The following is a 20734-nucleotide window of genomic DNA, read 5'->3' on the forward strand; positions in this document are numbered from 1 at the left end:
CAAAGTGAACCATTTTAAGTATTTATTGACCCAATCCTTGTTTTTTCACTATATTAATCTGTGCATGCATTTTTTTGTGTTTTTTTAATGTTTGTTCTCTCTTAATTTTAGAAGTATTTTGATTAAATAAAAGTTATATTTTTACAATTAAATCTTATTTACAGGATTATCCACACTTATTACAGTTTTTTAAATTGAATAATGTATAAGTTTAACATCATACTAGTGTTTCACTAATATTAGGCTGAAATAATCATTTGATATTGAAATATTTTTTGTTATAGTTCTATGAATAAACAAGAGGCTAAATTGTTAGTCCTTTCAAAAGAAATAAAAATACAAACTTGGAGCTACCTCTTTTTATTACTGCATCTCTTATACATAATACTAAATTTGATAAACCAATTTGCATATTTAATGTTGGATTATCATCCAACATTCTAAAGTAGATGGAGAATTACTTTAAATTTAAAAGAATAAGTCACTTATGCCACAGTAAAATGATATTTGGAAACAAGTAACTTGGTACTCACCATATTGTAATGTCTGCAAACAACCAACTTGGTACTCACCATAAAGTGATGCGTAGAAACAAGCAACTTGGTATTCAACATAAAGTGATGCCTAGAAACAAGTAACTTGGTACTGACCATAATATAATGTCTGGAAACAAGCAGCTTGGTACTCACTATAATGTAATGTCTGGAAACAAGCAACTTGGTACTCACCATAAAGTGATGTCTGGAAACAAGCAATTTGGTACTGATCATAAAGTGATGTCTGGAAACAAGCAACTTGGTACTGACCATTAAGTGATGTCTGGAAACAAGCAACTTGGTACTCACCATAATGTAATGTCCTGAAACAAGCAACTTGGTACTCACCATAAAGTGATGTCTGGAAACAAGCAACTTGGTACTCATCATAAAGTAATGTCAGTAAACAAGCAACTTGGTGCTCATCATAATGTAATGTCTGGAAACAAATAACTTGGTGCTCACCATAATGTAATGTCCTGAAACAAGCAACTTGGTACTCACCATAAAGTGATGTCTGGAAACAAGCAACTTGATACTCATCATAAAGTAATGTCTGGAAACAAGCAACTTGGTACTCACCATAATGTAATGTCCTGAAACAAGCAACTTGGTACTCACCATAATGTAATGTCTGGAAACAAGGAACTTGGTACTGTTCATAAAGTGATGTCTGGAAACAAGCAACGTGGTACTGATCATAAAGTGATGTCTCGAAACAAGCAACTTGGTACTCATCATAAAGTAATGTCTTGAAACAAGCAACTTAGTACTCACCATAAAGTGATGTTTGGAAACAAGCAACTTGGTACTCACCATAATGTAATGTCCTGAAACAAGCAACTTGGTACTCACCATAAAGTGATGTCTGGAAACATGCAACTTCATACTCACCATAGTGTAATGTCCTGAAACAAGCAACTTGGTACTGATCATAAAGTGATGTCTGGAAACAAGCAACTTGGTACTCTCCATAATGTAATGTCCTGAAACAAGCAACTTGGTACTCACCATAAAGTGATGTCTGGAAACAAGCAACTTGATACTCATCATAAAGTAATGTCTTGAAACAAGCAACTTAGTACTCACCATAAAGTGATGTTTGGAAACAAGCAACTTGGTACTCACCATAATGTAATGTCTGGAAACAAGCAACTTGGTACTGACCATAAAGTGATGTCTGGAAACACGCAACTTGGTACTCGCCATAATGTGATGTCTGGAAACACGCAACTTGGTACTCGCCATAATGTAATGTCTGGAAACAAATAACTTGGTACTCCCTATAATGTAATGTCTGGAAACAAGCAACTTGGTACTCTCCATAATGTTATGTTTTTAAACAAGCAACTTGGTACTCACCATAATGCAATGTCTGGGAACAAGCAACTTGGTACTGTTCATAAAGTGATGTCTGGAAACAAGCAACGTGGTACTGATCATAAAGTGATGTCTCGAAACAAGCAACTTGGTACTCACCATTATGTAATGTCTGGAAACAAGCAACTTGGTACTCACCATAAAGTGCTGTCTGGAAACAAGCAACTTGGTACTCACCATAATGTAATGTCCTGAAACAAGCAACTTGGTACTGACCATAAAGTGATGTCTGGAAACATGCAACTTGATACTCACCATAGTGTAATGTCCTGAAACAAGCAACTTGGTACTGATCATAAAGTGATGTCTGGAAACAAGCAACTTGACACTCACCATAGTGTAATGTCCTGAAACAAGCAACTTGGTACTCACCATAATGTAATGTCCTGAAACAAGCAACTTGGTACTCACCATAAAGTGATGTCTGGAAACATGCAACTTGATACTCACCATAGTGTAATGTCCTGAAACAAGCAACTTGGTACTGATCATAAAGTGATGTCTGGAAACAAGCAACTTGGTACTCTCCATAATGTTATGTCCTGAAACAAGCAACTTTGCACTGACCATAAAGTGATGTCTGGAAACAAGCAATTTGGTACTCTCCATAATGTTATGTCCTGAAACAAGCAACTTGGTACTGACCATAAAGTGATGTCTGGAAACACGCAACTTGGTACTCGCCATAATGTAATGTCTGGAAACAAATAACTTGGTACTCGCCATAATGTAATGTCTGGAAACAAGCAACTTTGTACTGACCATAATGTAATGTCTGGAAACAAGCAACTTGGTACTCTCCATAATGTTATGTCCTTAAACAAGCAACTTGGCACTCACCATAATGTAATGTCTGGAAACAAGCAACTTGATACTCACCATAATGTAATGTCTGGAAACAAGCAACTTGCTACTCACCATAATGTAATGTCTGGAAACAAGCAACTTGCTACTCACCATAATGTAATGCCCTGAAACAAGCAACTTGGTACTCACCATGAAGTGATGTCTGGTCTAAAGTCAGTAATAAAGAACGTGGTTGTTCTTGACAGTTTGCTATTTTTCACAGTTTTGTCATGTTATGAAACATTTAAACTTCACAAAATGCACAGTAAAGCAAAAGTGGAGTGTGGATACTATCAGGAGGAATTGTAATGTGAAATAAACTTTCTGTCCTCTATGACCAGATTGACAAGAAAGTTTGTCAACATCAGGTTACATTTCTACAAACTACGAAAATAAGACTGGTGTTCACACTGTCTTCTTTTTATGCATATCTGTCAGTCACTGTAAGTCCATGACCTTTTACAAATATGATGGAAGCTGATATCGATACACAGAAGAGTAGCTTTACATCAAGTTTTGTGGTTTAAATTTGACCTTATTCAGAAACCTGGAACATTAGAGCACTTGATTTTTGTTGTTGTTGAATTAAAACAAAATGAAATTATATTTGTAAAAATGGCTCATTTGGGGTGAGAAAAGTTTTTACGTAGAGGAGAGAACAACGTTTTGACTTTCTTCGGTCATTCTCCGGTTTACAAAGAAAGGAAGAGGTAACTGACCAGAAGCTGACCACATGTTTGAAAGGGGTCATGTAACTGAGTGTCAGAATGTAGAGGGCGTGCTTAGATGTTTGAATATATAATAAAATGAAATTGCAATTACACTAAAGAATGAATAGAAACTTTTTTTCAGGATAACTTCCAAAAAATAAATGTGTGGTCAGCAGGATCAGAAGTACTAGGACATTGTTGAGACTTTCACAGTTAAATTACAGAAATTAATATAGCATATTAATGATGCAGCCATTGGATAAATCAACAGATAAGTTTGTTGAGTGGTTAGTCTGTAAAAATATAATGGCTCAAGACAAATGTAGCACATGAAGACCTCAATTAAATTTAATGTTACAAACTTAGAACATAGAAAATTAAAATATTTTTTAAGATTTGAAATTTATGCTATGAGAGAGTGAAATATGATTAACCCTCCATATGACTTTGTTTTATTAGCTAATCTTGAAATAAATTAAAACAATTGGAAAAGTTATTTTCTTTGCTCAAAAAAATTATTGTTATTGAGTTTTATGTGTGTCAAACATTTGTATCTGGTGAAAAGGCAAATGTAATTGTTTCATTTGTTCAATATATATAAAAAAGATGTCAAGTCCACCATGTTGCTGACCCTCCAGTCTTATATGACAACTTAATGAACTTGCTTGTGCGATTAGCCAATCATGGGCTTATACATGGAGATTTCAATGAGTTTAACATCATGCTGGATGAAAAGGACCATGCTACATTAATTGACTTTCCTCAGATGGTATCCACAATGCATCCTAATGCTGAATGGTGAGTTATGTTTCATAATAATTTATTTCACCAAATAATGTTTTCATATTTATCTTAGCAGTATGTGGAAACAAACTCTATGTTTGACACTGTTTAAAACAATTAACACTATCTAGTTATTTTTCACTGTGCATTTTTTTACTGTTTAGAGAAATACATTCAAAAGTTAATTACATTATTTTGATATTTTATACAAATAAACTTAATCAAGGTGTAATTAATAAACAAGATTTTAATATTATATAATTTTAATTTTAAGTTGTGTAAATCTTTATAAAAGATGAATAGATTAGTAAATAGATAGAGATGCCTGGAGTTTGTAATGTAACCAGAGATCAAATCCTGGAAATGTTTAAAATGCTTCTCTTCCTAAGGATTTTGTTTGATCCTTCTCAAAGTTAGATAAAAATAAGTTGAGAGAAATGCCTTCAAAGTAATGTAACTTTAAGTTGTTAATTTGATACAAAGATATTAAAAAACAATCCTCAATCTCTCCTAGTATAGAAAACCACAACATTTGTTCTCCAGGTTTTTCCTCTTCTCTGATTTATTTGTCATCCCTCTCAAAACTGTGGAATTTAATGTAAATTGCTCATTATAATATATTTTATAGCCTTTACTTTTATTTGTTTACAGAACAGTAAAATAGGAAATCAGTTCCACTTGTCACGCCTGCCTTTCATCTTTCACAAATTCCCGATAGTTCTCTGGTGTTTTATACTACAAGTGACATATTTCTATTTTCTGTACAGAAGATTGTCTATTTTGGTTCCAGTTCATCCTTTATTCCCATGGGAATCATATTGAAGATATATGCTGAATGTTTAGCAGCTGTTATCACATTTAAAAAGCTGGAAAAATTCTAATAGTGATAGGAAATTCTTGATGATGAGAAACCCACTTGAAATAAAAATGTGTCTCAGAACAACTTGTATGGATATTAACTCTTTTATTGATAAGGAGAGAACAATGTTTCAACCTTCCTAGGTCATCTTTTGCAATATAATGAAAATGTTACAGTGTTTTACAAAACATTGGTTCACTAGTGCAAATACTAAAACATTTTTATTTTACAAAGGCCAGAGTTATGCTATTCAATATGTAATATGGACTGCGTGTGCAGTACGTGGTATATGACAGTATTATAAATACATATATGTTATTAGGATATATGAGCTGTTTAGATTAAACATTTGTGGTTTCCTGTTGCAGTTTGCAGTCATTCTAGAATGAAAGGTTGATAATTATGATTTATTTCTTGATTTCTTTTATAATGGTTACAAGGTTATTCAGGTCTACCTTTTGTATATACAGTTAATGTAGAGAAAATAACAGATAAAACGTTGTTTTTTTACCTTAGAAAAACGTTTGATAGTTACTTAGGATGTTATAGAGTAGGCTTAAATTTCACCAGCAACCAACAGGAAAAAACAAGGTTAAGGATCTGGCAAAGAAGTTTGTCATTTTTAGAGCAAAGCCATTTTACCTTGGATTTTCTCTTATTTTCAAGGGATACCAAGGCCAAACAAATTCACTGGAAGACCATAATATTACAGCACAGATTAATGTTAGCAAAATAGAAATGAGTTTCTAAGTTAATTTTTTAAATATGACATTAATTTTTCACTTAGGGCTTGGAAAGCTGGCCTTTTTTTTCCAGATTATATTTGATCTAGTAGACAACTATTAACTTCAACCAATGAGACTTATGAAGTAATAGTACATCAGCTTGAAAATTAAAAGAAAAGAATGATCATCTTAAATGCTTTGTGGCCTTAATAATATTCTGAGTTTTTGCCTCTTCCAGATCCCAGATAATTTTTAATCTGAAAATCGTACATTACTTTAAAGGCATTTCTCTCAACTTATTTTTATCTAACTTTGAGAAGGATCAAACAAAATCCTTAGGAAGAGAAGCATTTTAAACATTTCCAGGATTTGATCTCTGGTTACATTACAAACTCCAGGCATCTCTATCTATTTACTAATCTATTCATCTTTTATAAAGATTTACACATAAAGAGAACAGATGCTATATAAGATTTCTGGCTTTTGTTCCCTCTGACCGCAATGATCTATGACCTGTGAATTGTGTATGTCTTTTATGCATATCTACTCATATGTTTCTCTGTGTAACCTTGAGAAGGATCAAACAAGATCCTTGGGAGAATTTGTTAATTTCTACGTATGAAATATGACCAACATTGATGGAAGTTATTTACATCATCTCCAATCATCAGCCATTTCAAAATTGTGATGGACAGACAGATAACAAGAAATATTGCTATGGCACAAGGTCACCATTCTATTTCCAAACAATACTACTACTATTTTTTCACCTAATTTCAACATAGGCTGGTGCCAACAAACAGTAAACTAATCCTACCCTTCAGAAAAGCATTGATCATCTTTTTGTCTCACTGGATTTCTCAAATTAGGAGGAGATAAAAAATCCAGAATGTATTTATCCATTTAGAATAGTCAATTACTGTCTTCCTCTTATGAATTTAGGAAGGGGGTTGCAAGGGGGCCGTGATAGGGGTAGTACTGTGAAACCTTATAAGTGTAGTCAGTGTTGATATAATAAGCCTAAAGTAAAGACTTAGCATGGGATCACCTATTCAAGAGCCATGTGCATACAATTTATCAAAATAAAAATATAGTTTTAATTTTAAGCTGAAATTGTTTCTGAATTGAACTATTTCCTGTTACATCACAAGCCTTTTTAATTTGGAAAAAAGCTTCTTTACTCTATGGCAACTATATTAAGAAATTAACAAATGTGTTTTCCAGTTTTGTGGTTTATATATTTCATTTTATACTTTCAGTGCACAGACTAACTTAGTTGGTATAAAACTGTGTAGAAAATTGTATATAGTGGTTGTTGAAGGAACTCAAAAGAAGTATGTTGTACATCAAACCACAAAAGATAACATTGACTTTACTACGGATATGTATGTGTGTATGTATGCATATACTGTTGGGGATACTACATCTTGGCAATGCCCTTCTTCAGGTTTCAGTAACCAAACAGTAAATACATAAATGAAAACATTCTAAATCAAAGGTCTCATGGCAGTGTAACATTTAAACATATGTCACAATGCTTACGAACGTTTGAAACAAAGGAATTTGTATTGTCACAATATCTTTGGTTCAAAATGTTTTCAGTTAAGAATCTTCTCTTCAGTTTTTGAAATATGAAGAAGGACATTGCCCAAAACATTTTATCCACAACAGTACATGTATTAAATGTGTGTGTATACAGTTCTTGTTGTTTATGGGTTTATTCTTCTGTTGCTAAGCGACATGACATAAAAGCCATTGTTGGAACTAATACTTATTTCATGAACTAGTGTATAGCCCATCAAAAATGATGGAACAAGTACCACCTTCCCCACCTCATAGTATACCTTAACCTTACATTTGATAAGTAACCGAGACATGAATTTTGAAAAATCAAGCTAGACAAACCAAGACTCAGAGAAGTGCAGTCAAGGTAATTCATTTGCAAGCCAATTGAGATCATTCATGAAATGAATTTGTGGCATATTCATATAATAATTAGATTAACAGCTTCTAACATATATAGAAAAGCCAGTGGATTTTGGTAACACTATGTTCCAACAATGCCTTTTATGTCATGTTGCTTAACAACAAAAGTATAACGTAATATCATTCTTATTATGTGTACTGAAAGTTATAAGTGTGATGTATAGACATTCTTAATTTAGAGTCTCCATTGAGTGAAAATGTTAGTTTTTTTTTAGTAAAAGCATTTGTATTGTAATGGAAAATAATTTAGAAAAAATTTAGTTGTTCAAAATTCAATTAATATTTTTACTTGGCTACATTTTGTGCTTTTGACTGTAGGCTAGGTGATTCCACACTATTTTAGGCATATACTAATACTCACTGTACTTGTAAGAGGTACCATTACCCCTCACTGTCCCATTACAATCCTACCACTAAAGTCATAATGAGCAGACAGTAATCAAATTATTCTACATAAATAAATACATTTTGGCATTTATAACTCTCCAAGTTTTGAGAAATCAAGTGTGATGTGGCACATGCTGGCTTTTATATATAGATTAGGGTGCCATTAGTTCATTTCATGAGTGATCTTAATTTTGATTGGCTTACAAAGGAATTTACCAAAGTTTGACTCTCTGGATTGCTCTTTTCTACTGCCTTGTTGTTCAAGCTTGATTTTGTAAAATTTATTTATCTCAGTTACCTATCAAATATGAGGTTAAGGTATACAAAGTAGGGCTCAAACTTATCTTTTTTTTTCTAGAAAGCCAGCTTGGCCCACAATACATGGTGTTTAGGAATCAGTCCTATATAGCTCTTTGTAAAATATGCTCCATAGTCAAAGTTATCAGAAAAATTTCTGAATTAAATAGATGTTACATGAATTGGTACTAAACATTCTCAGTTTATCTTGTTGTGAACTTATGTTTCATTTAAAAAAACAAGTTAAACCATTTCATATTTTCAGACCACTTAAATTATTTTTATTTCATGTGTGATATTAAATTTACTCTAAAGTATGGTATAAGAGTAACTTTTTGTTTCACATTAAGCCTTTGGGATGCTATGCTATGTGGTTTCCCATTAGTACCAGACTGTGTATTAGCTCATTGTCTGGTGAGTTTGCCAAAAGAGTGCATAACAACAGAGAGATTGGCTATTTGGAATGTTCCATCACTTTCCAGTAGTGTGGCTTTGTTAATTTTTTGAATTGTGCATAACACTGTCACTATAACTTGAAAGTGGTACACAGATATATATACAAATATTTACAAAATAACTAACCTATTTGATAGCAATGGACTATTCCATTTCACTATTTGAAAGTTTCATTATTTATGAATCTAATCAAAACCACTGTAGAAATAAAGGACTGCGTGTGCAACTTAAGGTAATGAAATCACAATTGTTTAATTAAGAGAGTTTCATAAAACTTAGGAAATTTGTGCTTAAAAGTTGACAATGAATAATAACCATCCACCTATACAGTTTTTTTTTCAAAATCTTGAGCTTGAAACTGCTAATCTAGTTTACTTGGCCTAACCAATGTTTGTATATCTGTATGTGCTCTGATACTATAGTTTAGCTGCTCTAACTCAGCCACCTTCATATATGCAAAAACGGCTCGTTTGGGTTGAGAAAATATTGAGAAAATAGAAGAAATGTAAAATATTTTCTCAACTCAAACGAGCCGTTTTTGCATATATATTTCTCTACAAGTGGGTTTTCTCAACATCACTGATTATTATTTCAGCCACCTTCAGTTCAAAAGGTGAAAAAATAAAACTGGCCTGCTTCTACTTTTAGATGTAGCAGTAGTAAAAATTTTTATACTAATAGCTCACATTCCTTTTTGCATAGGTATGCACAGAAATTCTGGTCAAAATCCAACAGTTTTTATTGAATATCTTTATACGTGCTTCTTATGTTTAGACCAATTTTGCTGCCTAATTGTAAGTTGTAAATATCTATTTATGTATCAAATAAAATTTCTCTACTTTCTGTGTGGAAAAAAAAATTTGTTTGAAATTGGAGATCACTGCTTTTAATAACACCCAGAGTGTTCTCTAGGTTGTTAAATTCACATGTCACAGTACTCCGTCTTGATGTGCATAGTCCTAAGAAGTTATCGTAAAGTTAATTGTGGGTCAACAAATGTTACTGCTGATTGATTGGATTGCTTTTGAATGATGTAAGCTAGATATTTTGGTTTTTTTTTATATGAATTAAGAGTTGAAAAAAAAATCACAAAGATGGACGATTGTCGTAATGGAATGCCCATTGCACATGTTATTAGTAGAGAGATGTATATATCTGTATGGCAGGGTTGTTAATCGTGATTCAGATGGCATTGAAATTAAAGTAGAAACAAATGTTATGAGCCTGAAGCTGCTTATATTAAATAATTATAGTATTCTGTTGTAACCTGCAGTCATTCTATAAAAAAATGGTAACTTAGATTTATTTCATTTTGTTTTAAAGTGGTTCCAAGGTTAGCTAAATCAAATGAGTCAATTACAGTAGAGAAAATATAAAGTTTTAGTATAAAATGTATTTGATAGTTATTTGGGAGGTTTGAAAAGGTTTTGCAAATAAAATTTGAAAATTTTCAGACTGCAAACATAGTAGGCAACACTGACTATATACATAGGAAAAAATAGTTAATTTGAAAAAGTCTGATGACATTTTGTGCATAAAAATTTGTAACACTTCCTGAAAGTTTGCTTTCAGGAAGATACATATATCACATTAAATGATGTAGAATAGAAAGGGATCAACACTTGTGGTGACATGGTGGTCACATCAACTAACCCAGGCACAAGGTGGTTACATCAACCAACTCGGGCACAAGGTGGTCACATCAACCAACTCGGGCACAAGGTGGTCACATCAACCAACTCGGGCACAAGGTGGTCACATCAACCAACTCGGGCACAAGGTGGTCACATCAACCAACTCGGGCACAAGGTGTTCACATCAGCTAACTCAGGTGCAAGGTGGTCACATCAGCTTACTTAGGCACAAGGTGGTCACATCAACTAACCCAGGCCAGTCCATTCACTTTGTACTCTTTTGTGTCAGGTGAAGCTTTCCAGTTAAGCATAGTGATAATGTATTATCATCCTTTATAGAAAAGTTCTGAACATTTACACCTGCATATAGTGTATAACTAATGGTTGTAAGACTACATCCCTGTATTATATTTCATTCATAGTACCAGGTCACTTTGTTTACTAATACTGATTTCTGTTCAGACCAATATGCCTCCACTGCTCTATGCATATCTTTTCTCATTGAAACTGTGATTATATTTAGTCTTTTACCAGCCAGTGTGCCTCATTTGTGAACATTTTTCTTGAAATCACTGAGAATTGGCATGTTAAATGAATGAATAACATAAAGACGAACCTTATCAAGCCTAGTTTTAACCATTTGCATGCTTATTCTTGTCATTCAGTTCTTTCAAAGAATTTTTGATTAATTTTAGGAAGCTGAGACCTGCTGGTTTTGTTACATACATGTTGTAAAATGGTGCTTGTTGTGACATTGTTTTCATGGTCTTTCATATCCTTCTAACCATACTGTGAGATTTGTGTCATCTACTCATAGAAATGTCTAGAGAAAGCATCTAAGAAAACCCAGCATTTCTTTTACTTTTGTAAACTTTCAAAATATTTATGTCAGGTCATAGCTCACTGATACAGTTTAATACCAATATAGCTAGCATATTGAAAACTGTTATTGTCCCTTAGTTCTGTGGTTCTAGACTTCTTTGTTATGGACCCCTATATTCAAGTAGTTCTGTCTGCAGGAGGTGATTCTATGGGTATAAAGCAGCAATGTCGTAAACAAGTTTAAGAAATTTCAATCAAACGTTATTTACAGTTAATCAAACATTATTACTTCTTTTGTAAAAAACAAACAAATTATAATATGTAATTTGGTTATATACTGTTGTGGTCCACAGACAACAGTTTGAGAACCATGCAACTTACAAGCAACAAACCTTTTTTATTTGTATGGATTTTATTTTTTTATTTAACACAGTCTGATACTTTTGTGTTGTGTTTTACATGTTTATTTTAGTATTTTAAGATATCAATACAGTAAGATCTGTGTATCAAATTTATTTAGACATACCACTTTAATTTTGATTATTACTTTTGTTGAGTTTGCAAATTTTTATTGTCAGGTATTTTGATCGAGATGTGGCATGTGTTTGGGAGTTTTTTAAGAAACAGTTTGACTTTCAAAGTGAGCTTTATCCATGTTTTGCTGATGTGAAGTAAGTATATTTTTGTCTTGTTCATTGACATCTTGGAAATATTGCTATGTAAATAGTACAAAAGTCATCATTAATATATTTATTGGAACAGATAACATATCTTTACGTATCATGCACTTTCCTGTAGCCATTTTTTATTTTTTACTTAGTTGCCCCAGAAAACATGCAACTTACAAGCAACAAACCTTTTTTTATTTGTATGCTAGATAATTCATTTTTCATGTATGATTCTTTTTTTAATGAAAATAATCTTTAAAATAAGAAAAATTTTATTTTGTTCAAATCACTAATTACGTATTTTGAAGTGTGCATAGTTCAACTCGAGTCATGTTGTTTATGTTGAAAATCATAAATCTCTTGTTTTAGAAAAATGTCATATTGTGTTGATGAACAATCTGTCAAAGTTTTGTAATCTTTATTTAGACGGGAAGACTCTCTAGACTTCAGTACAGCAGCAAGTGGTTTTTCCAAGGAAATCCAAGAGGATTTAGAAGAGGTTTGAGATTTACTCATAGTATTGAAAAACATGATTTTTGTGAGCTAGTTGATTGCTAAAATTAAACACTAACTTTTGGGAACTAATGGACAACTAATAATAAATGCACACTGTTAATTTTTGGGACTAGTGGACTACCAGCAAAAACCTACAATTTGTACTTTTTTGAGCTAGTTGATGACTAGAAAACAAACAGTTTTGGGGACATATGAACAGAGAAAATTAATTCAATTTTTAAATTGTGGAAGATTAGAATGAAGAATGAAGGTATGGTTTTATTCAGTTGGCTCATTACACTGTGTAACACAAATTTTGTTACGTGTTATTTCTTAAATGCTTATGTTGCAAAAGTACAGAAAATGGCCATCATTCCCTTCAAACTTTGCTTTTGTGACCTAAATAACGAAATTGAGAAATTAACCTGTTTTCTGTGTAAAAACGGGGAAATTTGCACATTTTCATTTACATAAAGGCTGAATAAAACAACATATGAATCAAGATTTACATGTATTTATACTAAAGTTATACATAAATGAACAAAAATGTTTAGAAGTGAGTAGTTTTTCAAGATTTGTTACTGTAATGTAAATCACTTTCACGTATCAGCCCCCGAACATAGTCTCCCATCATGTTTTCGTTATACGCTTCCAGGTCACAAAACAAAGTTTGAAGGGAAAAATAAGTTTTTTCCATTTACATTAGGCATAAGCAATTGGGAAATAAAACTTTCTGCCCAGGAACAAGAACAAGTAAAAATTTTGTTACATAGTGTTATTAAAAAACACTATGTAGGAGATATTAAGGCATCATACAGAAAGTTAATGGATATTTTGGAATGAAACAAAATAATCAGCATTTTATAAATTGTTTGTTTAATCTTTCTTCATAAATTCAAAATTAGTAAACCAAATGCACCTATCGGATCAAGCTTTTAGATCTAAGAGAAGTGCATTAATGAAAAAAACATCTCAAGTATATCGGCACTTGAAAACTTTGGTAAAATAAAAGTTGCAGCCAAAAACTTAGAAACTCTGAATTCTTTTGGTTGTAAAATTTATTGTGGTTGAGAACTTAACATTTGTAAAAAGTAATTAATTTTATTTTTGGTATTATAAAATAGCACAAATAGTATGTGATGGATTATAGTGACACAGCATGTCGAACTCAAGTGCACCAGTTAGATTAATTTAGTTTTCTCTTTCCGTCATTGTTTTCACTATTTTACTTTCTCACAAAGGCTCACAAACTGATGAAACTTTGTAGAATGGATGGACTGCCTGTTGTGGAGGCACAAGTGTAGAGGACGACATTTCAAAAGTCTTTTGTGTGTGTGAAGGTGCTGACGGTCTTTTATAATGTCCTGGTGGATTGTGGAGAGCGTGTTGTGATTGATTGGATTATTACTGTTTCTGATTGGAAGAGAGATTTCCTGTAGATTCAACCAGTGGCAGCTACAGGTTACTCACCTGTAATCTGGAATCTCTGTTCCGTGAAGGTTTAATAATGTTAATATAAAATGATTCTTTGATATTTCTTGTCTTCCAGAATTTGTCTGTGTCAATTATTCTAGTTTTCTCTCAATTTATTCTGAATTTTGTCTTTTCATGAGTCTTGTACTATCTTTATGTTCTTTTATTCTTGTCGCAAGCATGCCACATCAACTGGGCACACTTGCCATCCATTCTACAAAGTTTCATTGTGAATACTCTGTCTAAACAATCTCTCAAAGAAGGCTCACAAATTGCTTAACACTTCCCAGCCCTGTGACTGTCTAGGTCATTTCTGCAACTGCTTTAAAATGAGTAACTCAGAATTAAAACTATTTGACAAACACACTTGAAACTAAAAGCAGGATAACTACTTGACATTTTTTAACCTCACTTTGATTTTTTTTAAATATCTTTTATAAATTTGATGTTTAGAATGAAATAAGTTGCGTTGTTACATAAGTGTATGCTGGGCAAGCAAGCAACATGTTCATATTCATTTAACTGAAAACCAGTTTTCATGCAAGCTTTGTAAAGTTCAGTCACAAGTGAACTGATTGTATGTGCTACTTTATTTTGTTTAAAGAGTTGATAACATAAAACCCAATAGAAACCTACAGTATTTATTTATCTTGCTTATAAAAATTACTTCTATAATCCTTTTAGAAATTCTGTTTTAAAAACGAACTTGCCAGTCTTTGATCTCATACGTAGTCTGCCATAAGATATATTAAGAGTCAAATTATGAGGTGTGTTTCTTAAAGCAGAAAGTAACTACAAGAGGTTTACTTTAGGAAAATAAACAAGCTTGTGAATCATTAAAGATACAATTACCTAGTATATAACAACCAAAACTATGATTTTGATGGATTGTTTTAGAATGATTAATCCCAAAAGATGTAGTAAATGTATGTTTAGAAACTTCAGGAAAAGGAAAAAAAAAGCTCTATGTTAAGCTTAGAAGCTGTGAAACAAAATGTGTAGTTAATTAAAACATTACTTTCTTAAATCAGTGACTTCAAAAATTCACATTTTTCAAACTACTTGAATCTATACAGGTAAAACATTTAATTTCTTTAAAAAATATTACTAATATAGGGCAAAAATCTAAATATTAGCTGTTTGGGTTTTATCACTTTATCCAAAACAAATTTAATAAAAAATACACCATAACCTGATCTAAATCAGAATGTTTTAGTTTTATTTGATAGGTGATTTTAAGGGAAATATCAGGTAGTTTTTGAAACTTGTACTAGTATCATTTGACCCAGTGAAAAACACAAGAAAGCATTAATCAAATGTAGCTCTCTGTTATTTTAAACAAAATTATTTAGTTTGTGATGGAACTTGTAAAGAACTATTTTTTTTGTGCTGTAATAAATTTTTGTTTTTTACCTATAGCATTATATTTCAAACTTAGGTCTGCCATAACAATCGTTAAGCAAGAAAAAATAAATTGCTGTGTATTTCTTGTTTTTACATACTTCTGGTTGAAACTTGTATACATAAACTATTGTTATAAATAGGCTGTTCAATTAATGAATGAAGATGAGGATGGAAATGATATAGAAGAGAATGAAGCAAGTTATTGTAGTAATACACTTGCACAAATAAACATTGAAAACCCCCCAAAACATAGTTCTATGATGCAGAGATTCTTAGAAGAGGCTCACTACGCTAAACTGGACGACAATCCACCAGTATTAATTGATGGTGACAACTTTGAGACTTTGAAGGTAGAAATAAAAAGTAAAATTTTAGAAGATAACCAAAAATTGAACACTGACAATTTGGAAGTAAATGAAGTGGAAAAAGGAATAAGTCTACAAGAAACCAACAGCCAAGTAGAAGGATATGCTGACAGTGTCAGAAGTACAGCAACAATTGCACCAGAAGAAATTCGAAATCGGGTGAAGAAACATTTTAGGAAATGGGAAATATCTCAAGGACACAGGATGAAAGTAAAAGGAGAAGCAAATTCCGTGACTAGGAGCTGAAGGGAAAATAGAGATAATATTAAGCAAACTCTTTCAGGTTTCTGGTGTGATTGAAAACAACCTGTATTATTTTGTCTTGTTAAAAAACCTGTGTAATTCATAAGTGTGTAACTATTATAATCTCTTAAGGGCTGAGGAATAAAATTTTTGGGAGCTGTGAAAAATGTAAGTAAATATTTTGTAAAATTATTCATTTTACCTTTATGAATGACATCATAATCAAAATATTTGTTTTGTTCTGAGTAAATATTTGATTGGAAACTAATTACACACTAGTCATCTGTGAAGTTACACAGCACAGTATGGTATTACATAATCTTCTTTAAGAAAATATTAAATATTACATAATATATATATATAATTTTGTATCACATAACACACACATATATATATGATTTTGTATTAGTGTTGTTTAATTATTCATTATAATCATACTAATTCTATTGAACTTTTTTTACACTGGAGGTGTTTCATGGTGTATATATATATATATATATGTGTGTGTGTGTGTGTGTGTGTGTGTATACAAGTTAGAAGACCTATTGAAAAATGAATTAAAAGAAATCAGAGTAGGATATTATTTTGATGCTAGAAAACAAAGTGACTAAATATAGTGTGAAACAAATTTTGTTTTCCTATGATTGTCAGATAAAAATTAATAGAAAACAGTGTCCTAAAGTGCATTTTAATGGTGGTACTTGTTCTGAAAAAGTTCCAAGTTAGCTTTGTCTTTAGTGTTAATATTCCTTAGTTAATCTTACACTGCACTGACTAGGTACATTATTAGGACCCATCAGACATATAGTGGTGTGTACATTTATTATAGCACCTCAACTATTCTTCATAATCTGTACAAAAAATTGTCATTGATATGGTATATACATGTATAAAAAAAAAATTATATTTACGAGAAATTATTACATAAATAAAGCTTCTACGTTTATTATATGTAGTATGATTATTTTTTATCATTCAGTAATAACCTGGATTTTTGTGACATTGTGTCTATATTTTCTCAAAAGTTGTTGTGTAAGGTCATTCAGTATTTTCTCGAAGCTCTGTCTATTGATTTTTTTGTTTTATTGTAGTTGGTATTTTTGTTGAACATAAAGTCTGGCAAGTCTCAGATCTGTTTTGTAGGGTTAAAGTCTGGGCTTTACTGAAGGTCTCCTGATCTTCTATTGGAAATGTGTTGATAATGGAGGACTTCCAACGATCCACATTTTCAGGATGTTACAACCCTTCGCAGTACATGATCAACTATTTGCACAAGGTACTCCTTCTGAAACTGTTTATCGACTCTTTAACAAAGATATACACATCAGTTAGAAGCAGACCACTGAAATGTCCATCCAAGGCATTTTGTGCATCAAAGCCAACTTTTACAAAAGCTGTTCTGCTATTTTTCCTCAAAGGTCACATTTCTGCACATCTTGAAACTATCTCTGCTTGATTTGTTAGTGTCATCACTTGATTTTTCACAGAACTATTTTTATTTACAGTGATTTTTTTTCTTTCTGAATTTATTGGACAGGATTTCCACATGTATCCAAGTCATGGATAAAAAGAAAAAATTATTTACCAAGATTATGTTAGTTTTCTAACATTTTAAACTACACTTATTTCATAAGCACAACAAATAAAAACTACAGGAACAGTAATGGTATTCTAATATATTTGTATGTAATTGTGCATTGTGGGAAACTGTATATGTTTACAACTGCAAAACAGATGCAAGGTGATTCTTAATATTTTCTAACTTCAAAGATGTAACCAAACAATGGTAAGTCTGGAAGACTAAGACAAAACTATAGCTTTAACAAGATCTTACTAACATCACATTGCCAAGTATTATCAGTATTTTATAAACAATGCCATTTAAAAAGGAATACACCTGCCTCTACACATACTGTCACAATTAATCTCCATGGATAAGAACTAATGGGCAGGCTTATGAAATACAATGAATGTTAAATTTCTTCCAGTTTTTTCAACAATGCTTAAAATTCAGTTGTATTATGAAAACTGTCATGTGACACCCAATAAATAAATAAAGTACAAACTTAATTATCTTGTGAAAAGTTGAATTTCGCTTTTTGGTTTAAAACAGAATCACTTGATCACACTGTGTATATTGTTCAAACAGTGCAAGCTGGTTGAAGTCATGCTATAAAATATTTTCAGAAACTAAGTTAGAAGCTATTCCAAATATGAATTGGTTCATAAGATCATGATAAATTATTTTTATTTAACCAACAAAACAAGTCTCAATTTGATTGAACACATTTGTTTCATTATGCCATCTTAGTTGTAAGTATCTGAGAATCAGCTTGTAGACTATCCTAACTTGGTATCTGAGAATCAGTTTGTAATTGACAGTATCTGAGAATCAGATTGTAGATCATGCTCCTTTATAAGCTACAATTGTAGAAGTGTTTCAGTATCTTTCTTTTAGCAAAAGGTAATCCAGTCAAATATTAAGTGGTGAGACAGTGTGAGTGGTATGTAAAATATCATTTGCTGCATCAGTTATTTCAAACATTATTGTCTACATCTATAAGAGGTATCCAAACTACACTACAATGGCATACATTTGTAAAATAAAGACAAATCACATCAAATCCAACAAACTATACATAATTGTTTCCAACTTGAAGAGCTGATAAATTCAGTAAACAACAAAAATCTATGAATTTAAAAGTTTGAATCATATATTACTGTAACAGATGCTGAGGAATTAGCAATTATTTCTCAGTTATTCACAATATGTATTTTAGGAATAACAATAACAGTAAGAAGTATAAGTGCATTAGGGATACTGTCTATACAATAGAGTAAGGTGAAAATTAAAAGTTTCACTACTTGAGTTTCCAGGGTTGCAAAAATTGTGTAATGATGACAGTAATTCAGTGTTAAAATATTTTATCTTAAGCATTGGTTTTCTGGTTCTGCAAATGCATTGAAAATTTGGATGATATTCAATAAAACTACAGTTTATTTTATGGAATTATTTGACATTTGTGTGCTACTTTATGTTAAATTTAACCATTGCTTAAAATACCCAGAACCTACAACAGGGTTCACATTAGGTTCCACCTTGCATATGGCCCGGCATGGCCAAGCGTGTTAAGACGTGCAACTCATAATCTGAGGGTTGCGGGTTCCATCCCCGTCACACCAAACATGCTCGCCCTTTCAGCCATGGGGGGCATTATAATGAGACAGTTAATTCCACTATTCGTTGGTAAAAGAGTAGCCCAAGAGTTGGCGGTGGGTGGTGATGACTAGCTGCCTTCCCTCTAGTCTTACACTGCTAAATTAGGGACAGATAGCCCTTGAGTAGCTTTGTGCGAAATTCAAAAAAACAAACAAACCACCTTGCATTTATGAATCTTTAATTAATTTATTCACATATGTAATATGACTTGGTATTGAAATGAGGCATAATCTGTATTTTAAACATGTACAAATGAATCCATTTTGGTATTTGAAAATCCACACTGCAGCTGAAACTTCAGTAACATGGCTTGGGTTTACAAGGAAACTGATGAAACTCTAATTTCAGTGTACTGTTTGATTTACTAGCTGCATGAGCTCTTCATATGTTGAGTTAAAGGAAGTTCCAGCCTTCCATCATTTTGCCAGTCAAGGATCAAATCAAAGTAGTCAGATGCACCAAAATTCTAAAATATTAAAATGTCCTTGCAACTCTGGCAGCCATTATTCTTCAAATGGTTAGCTTTCTTAGATGTTCATGGCTATCCACGAGCACAACAATCAACGTTTTGGATGGCCACAGCAGACATTTTTCTTAAAAACTGGATCAGTGCATACCTTTCACACAAACACAGGCAGTATAAGAAGGGATCCTAAAGGATTTTCACTTGTGGTGTACAAGTGCATAACTCTTTTTGTAGTTGTTAGTCATCACAAATGGCTCACAGCACCTGGTTGGCATCTTTCCAAATCTGATGAGCAGTTCCCATTTGGAACAGTTTTGCAATGTCCTACAAATACTGCTGGTAAGTCAACAGATATTAAGAAATTATACAACATACTGCTTTGTCATTTTCTCCCGTAAATACATTTGGTCCATATGTACAGCCACTGAGATGTTTGAGTAGGAAGTTAGTTCTTGTGCAGCATACATACCATCTGTTGTAAATGCCTTCCAAAATGGTGTTCTAGGAGTCTACATACACCACCTTTATGGTATTTGTTACTGTACCATCACAGCCAGTGGAGATGATGTGTCTGTATAAATGCCACTTTCTTCTAGAAGTGAGACCACTGAATCAAAGATGTCATTATAGTATCCAGACAGTGGCCAAGGTACATTGAATGTGGTTTTTGAATAAGAGTAACATGTTCTTTTCTATGTTAGTTTGAGACAATACTTCATTCCATTTCATCCTTATTATTGTGTTATTTTTATCTTACACTGCAATAGTTTAGCACTTCTTTCCTTTGCATTTTCTTTCTTATCTCAACTTGTGTCTGTCTATTAAGTAGGAAGTGTCTTCTTTGTAAATGATGCCAAAATCTTGCACCACAACAGAAAAATGAAACACCATACCAATCACAAGCCCTACCCAGCATAGGCATACTTGTTCTTATTTGATTTGACTAGATGTAGATGTAGGCTCAATTACTCTACCAGCA

The 20734-nt window shown here is 32.3% G+C and overlaps 1 protein-coding gene across 1 annotated transcript in view; it reads left to right on the forward strand.

Moving 5' to 3' along the window:
• LOC143247050 (serine/threonine-protein kinase RIO2-like) overlaps positions 1 to 17018 on the forward strand; it is a 33185-nt gene extending 16167 nt beyond the window's left edge. The window contains exons 6-9 of the mRNA XM_076494394.1: positions 4079 to 4270; positions 12000 to 12092; positions 12516 to 12588; positions 15602 to 17018. Of these exons, the coding sequence (XP_076350509.1) occupies positions 4079 to 4270; positions 12000 to 12092; positions 12516 to 12588; positions 15602 to 16072 (829 nt within the window). The 3' untranslated portion in view covers positions 16073 to 17018. The remainder of the gene's footprint in view (positions 1 to 4078; positions 4271 to 11999; positions 12093 to 12515; positions 12589 to 15601) is intronic.
• Positions 17019 to 20734: the final 3716 nt, after the last annotated feature.

Source organism: Tachypleus tridentatus, chromosome 3 (assembly GCF_004210375.1).
Source record: "Tachypleus tridentatus isolate NWPU-2018 chromosome 3, ASM421037v1, whole genome shotgun sequence".
NCBI classification, from domain to species: Eukaryota; Metazoa; Arthropoda; class Merostomata; order Xiphosura; family Limulidae; genus Tachypleus; species Tachypleus tridentatus.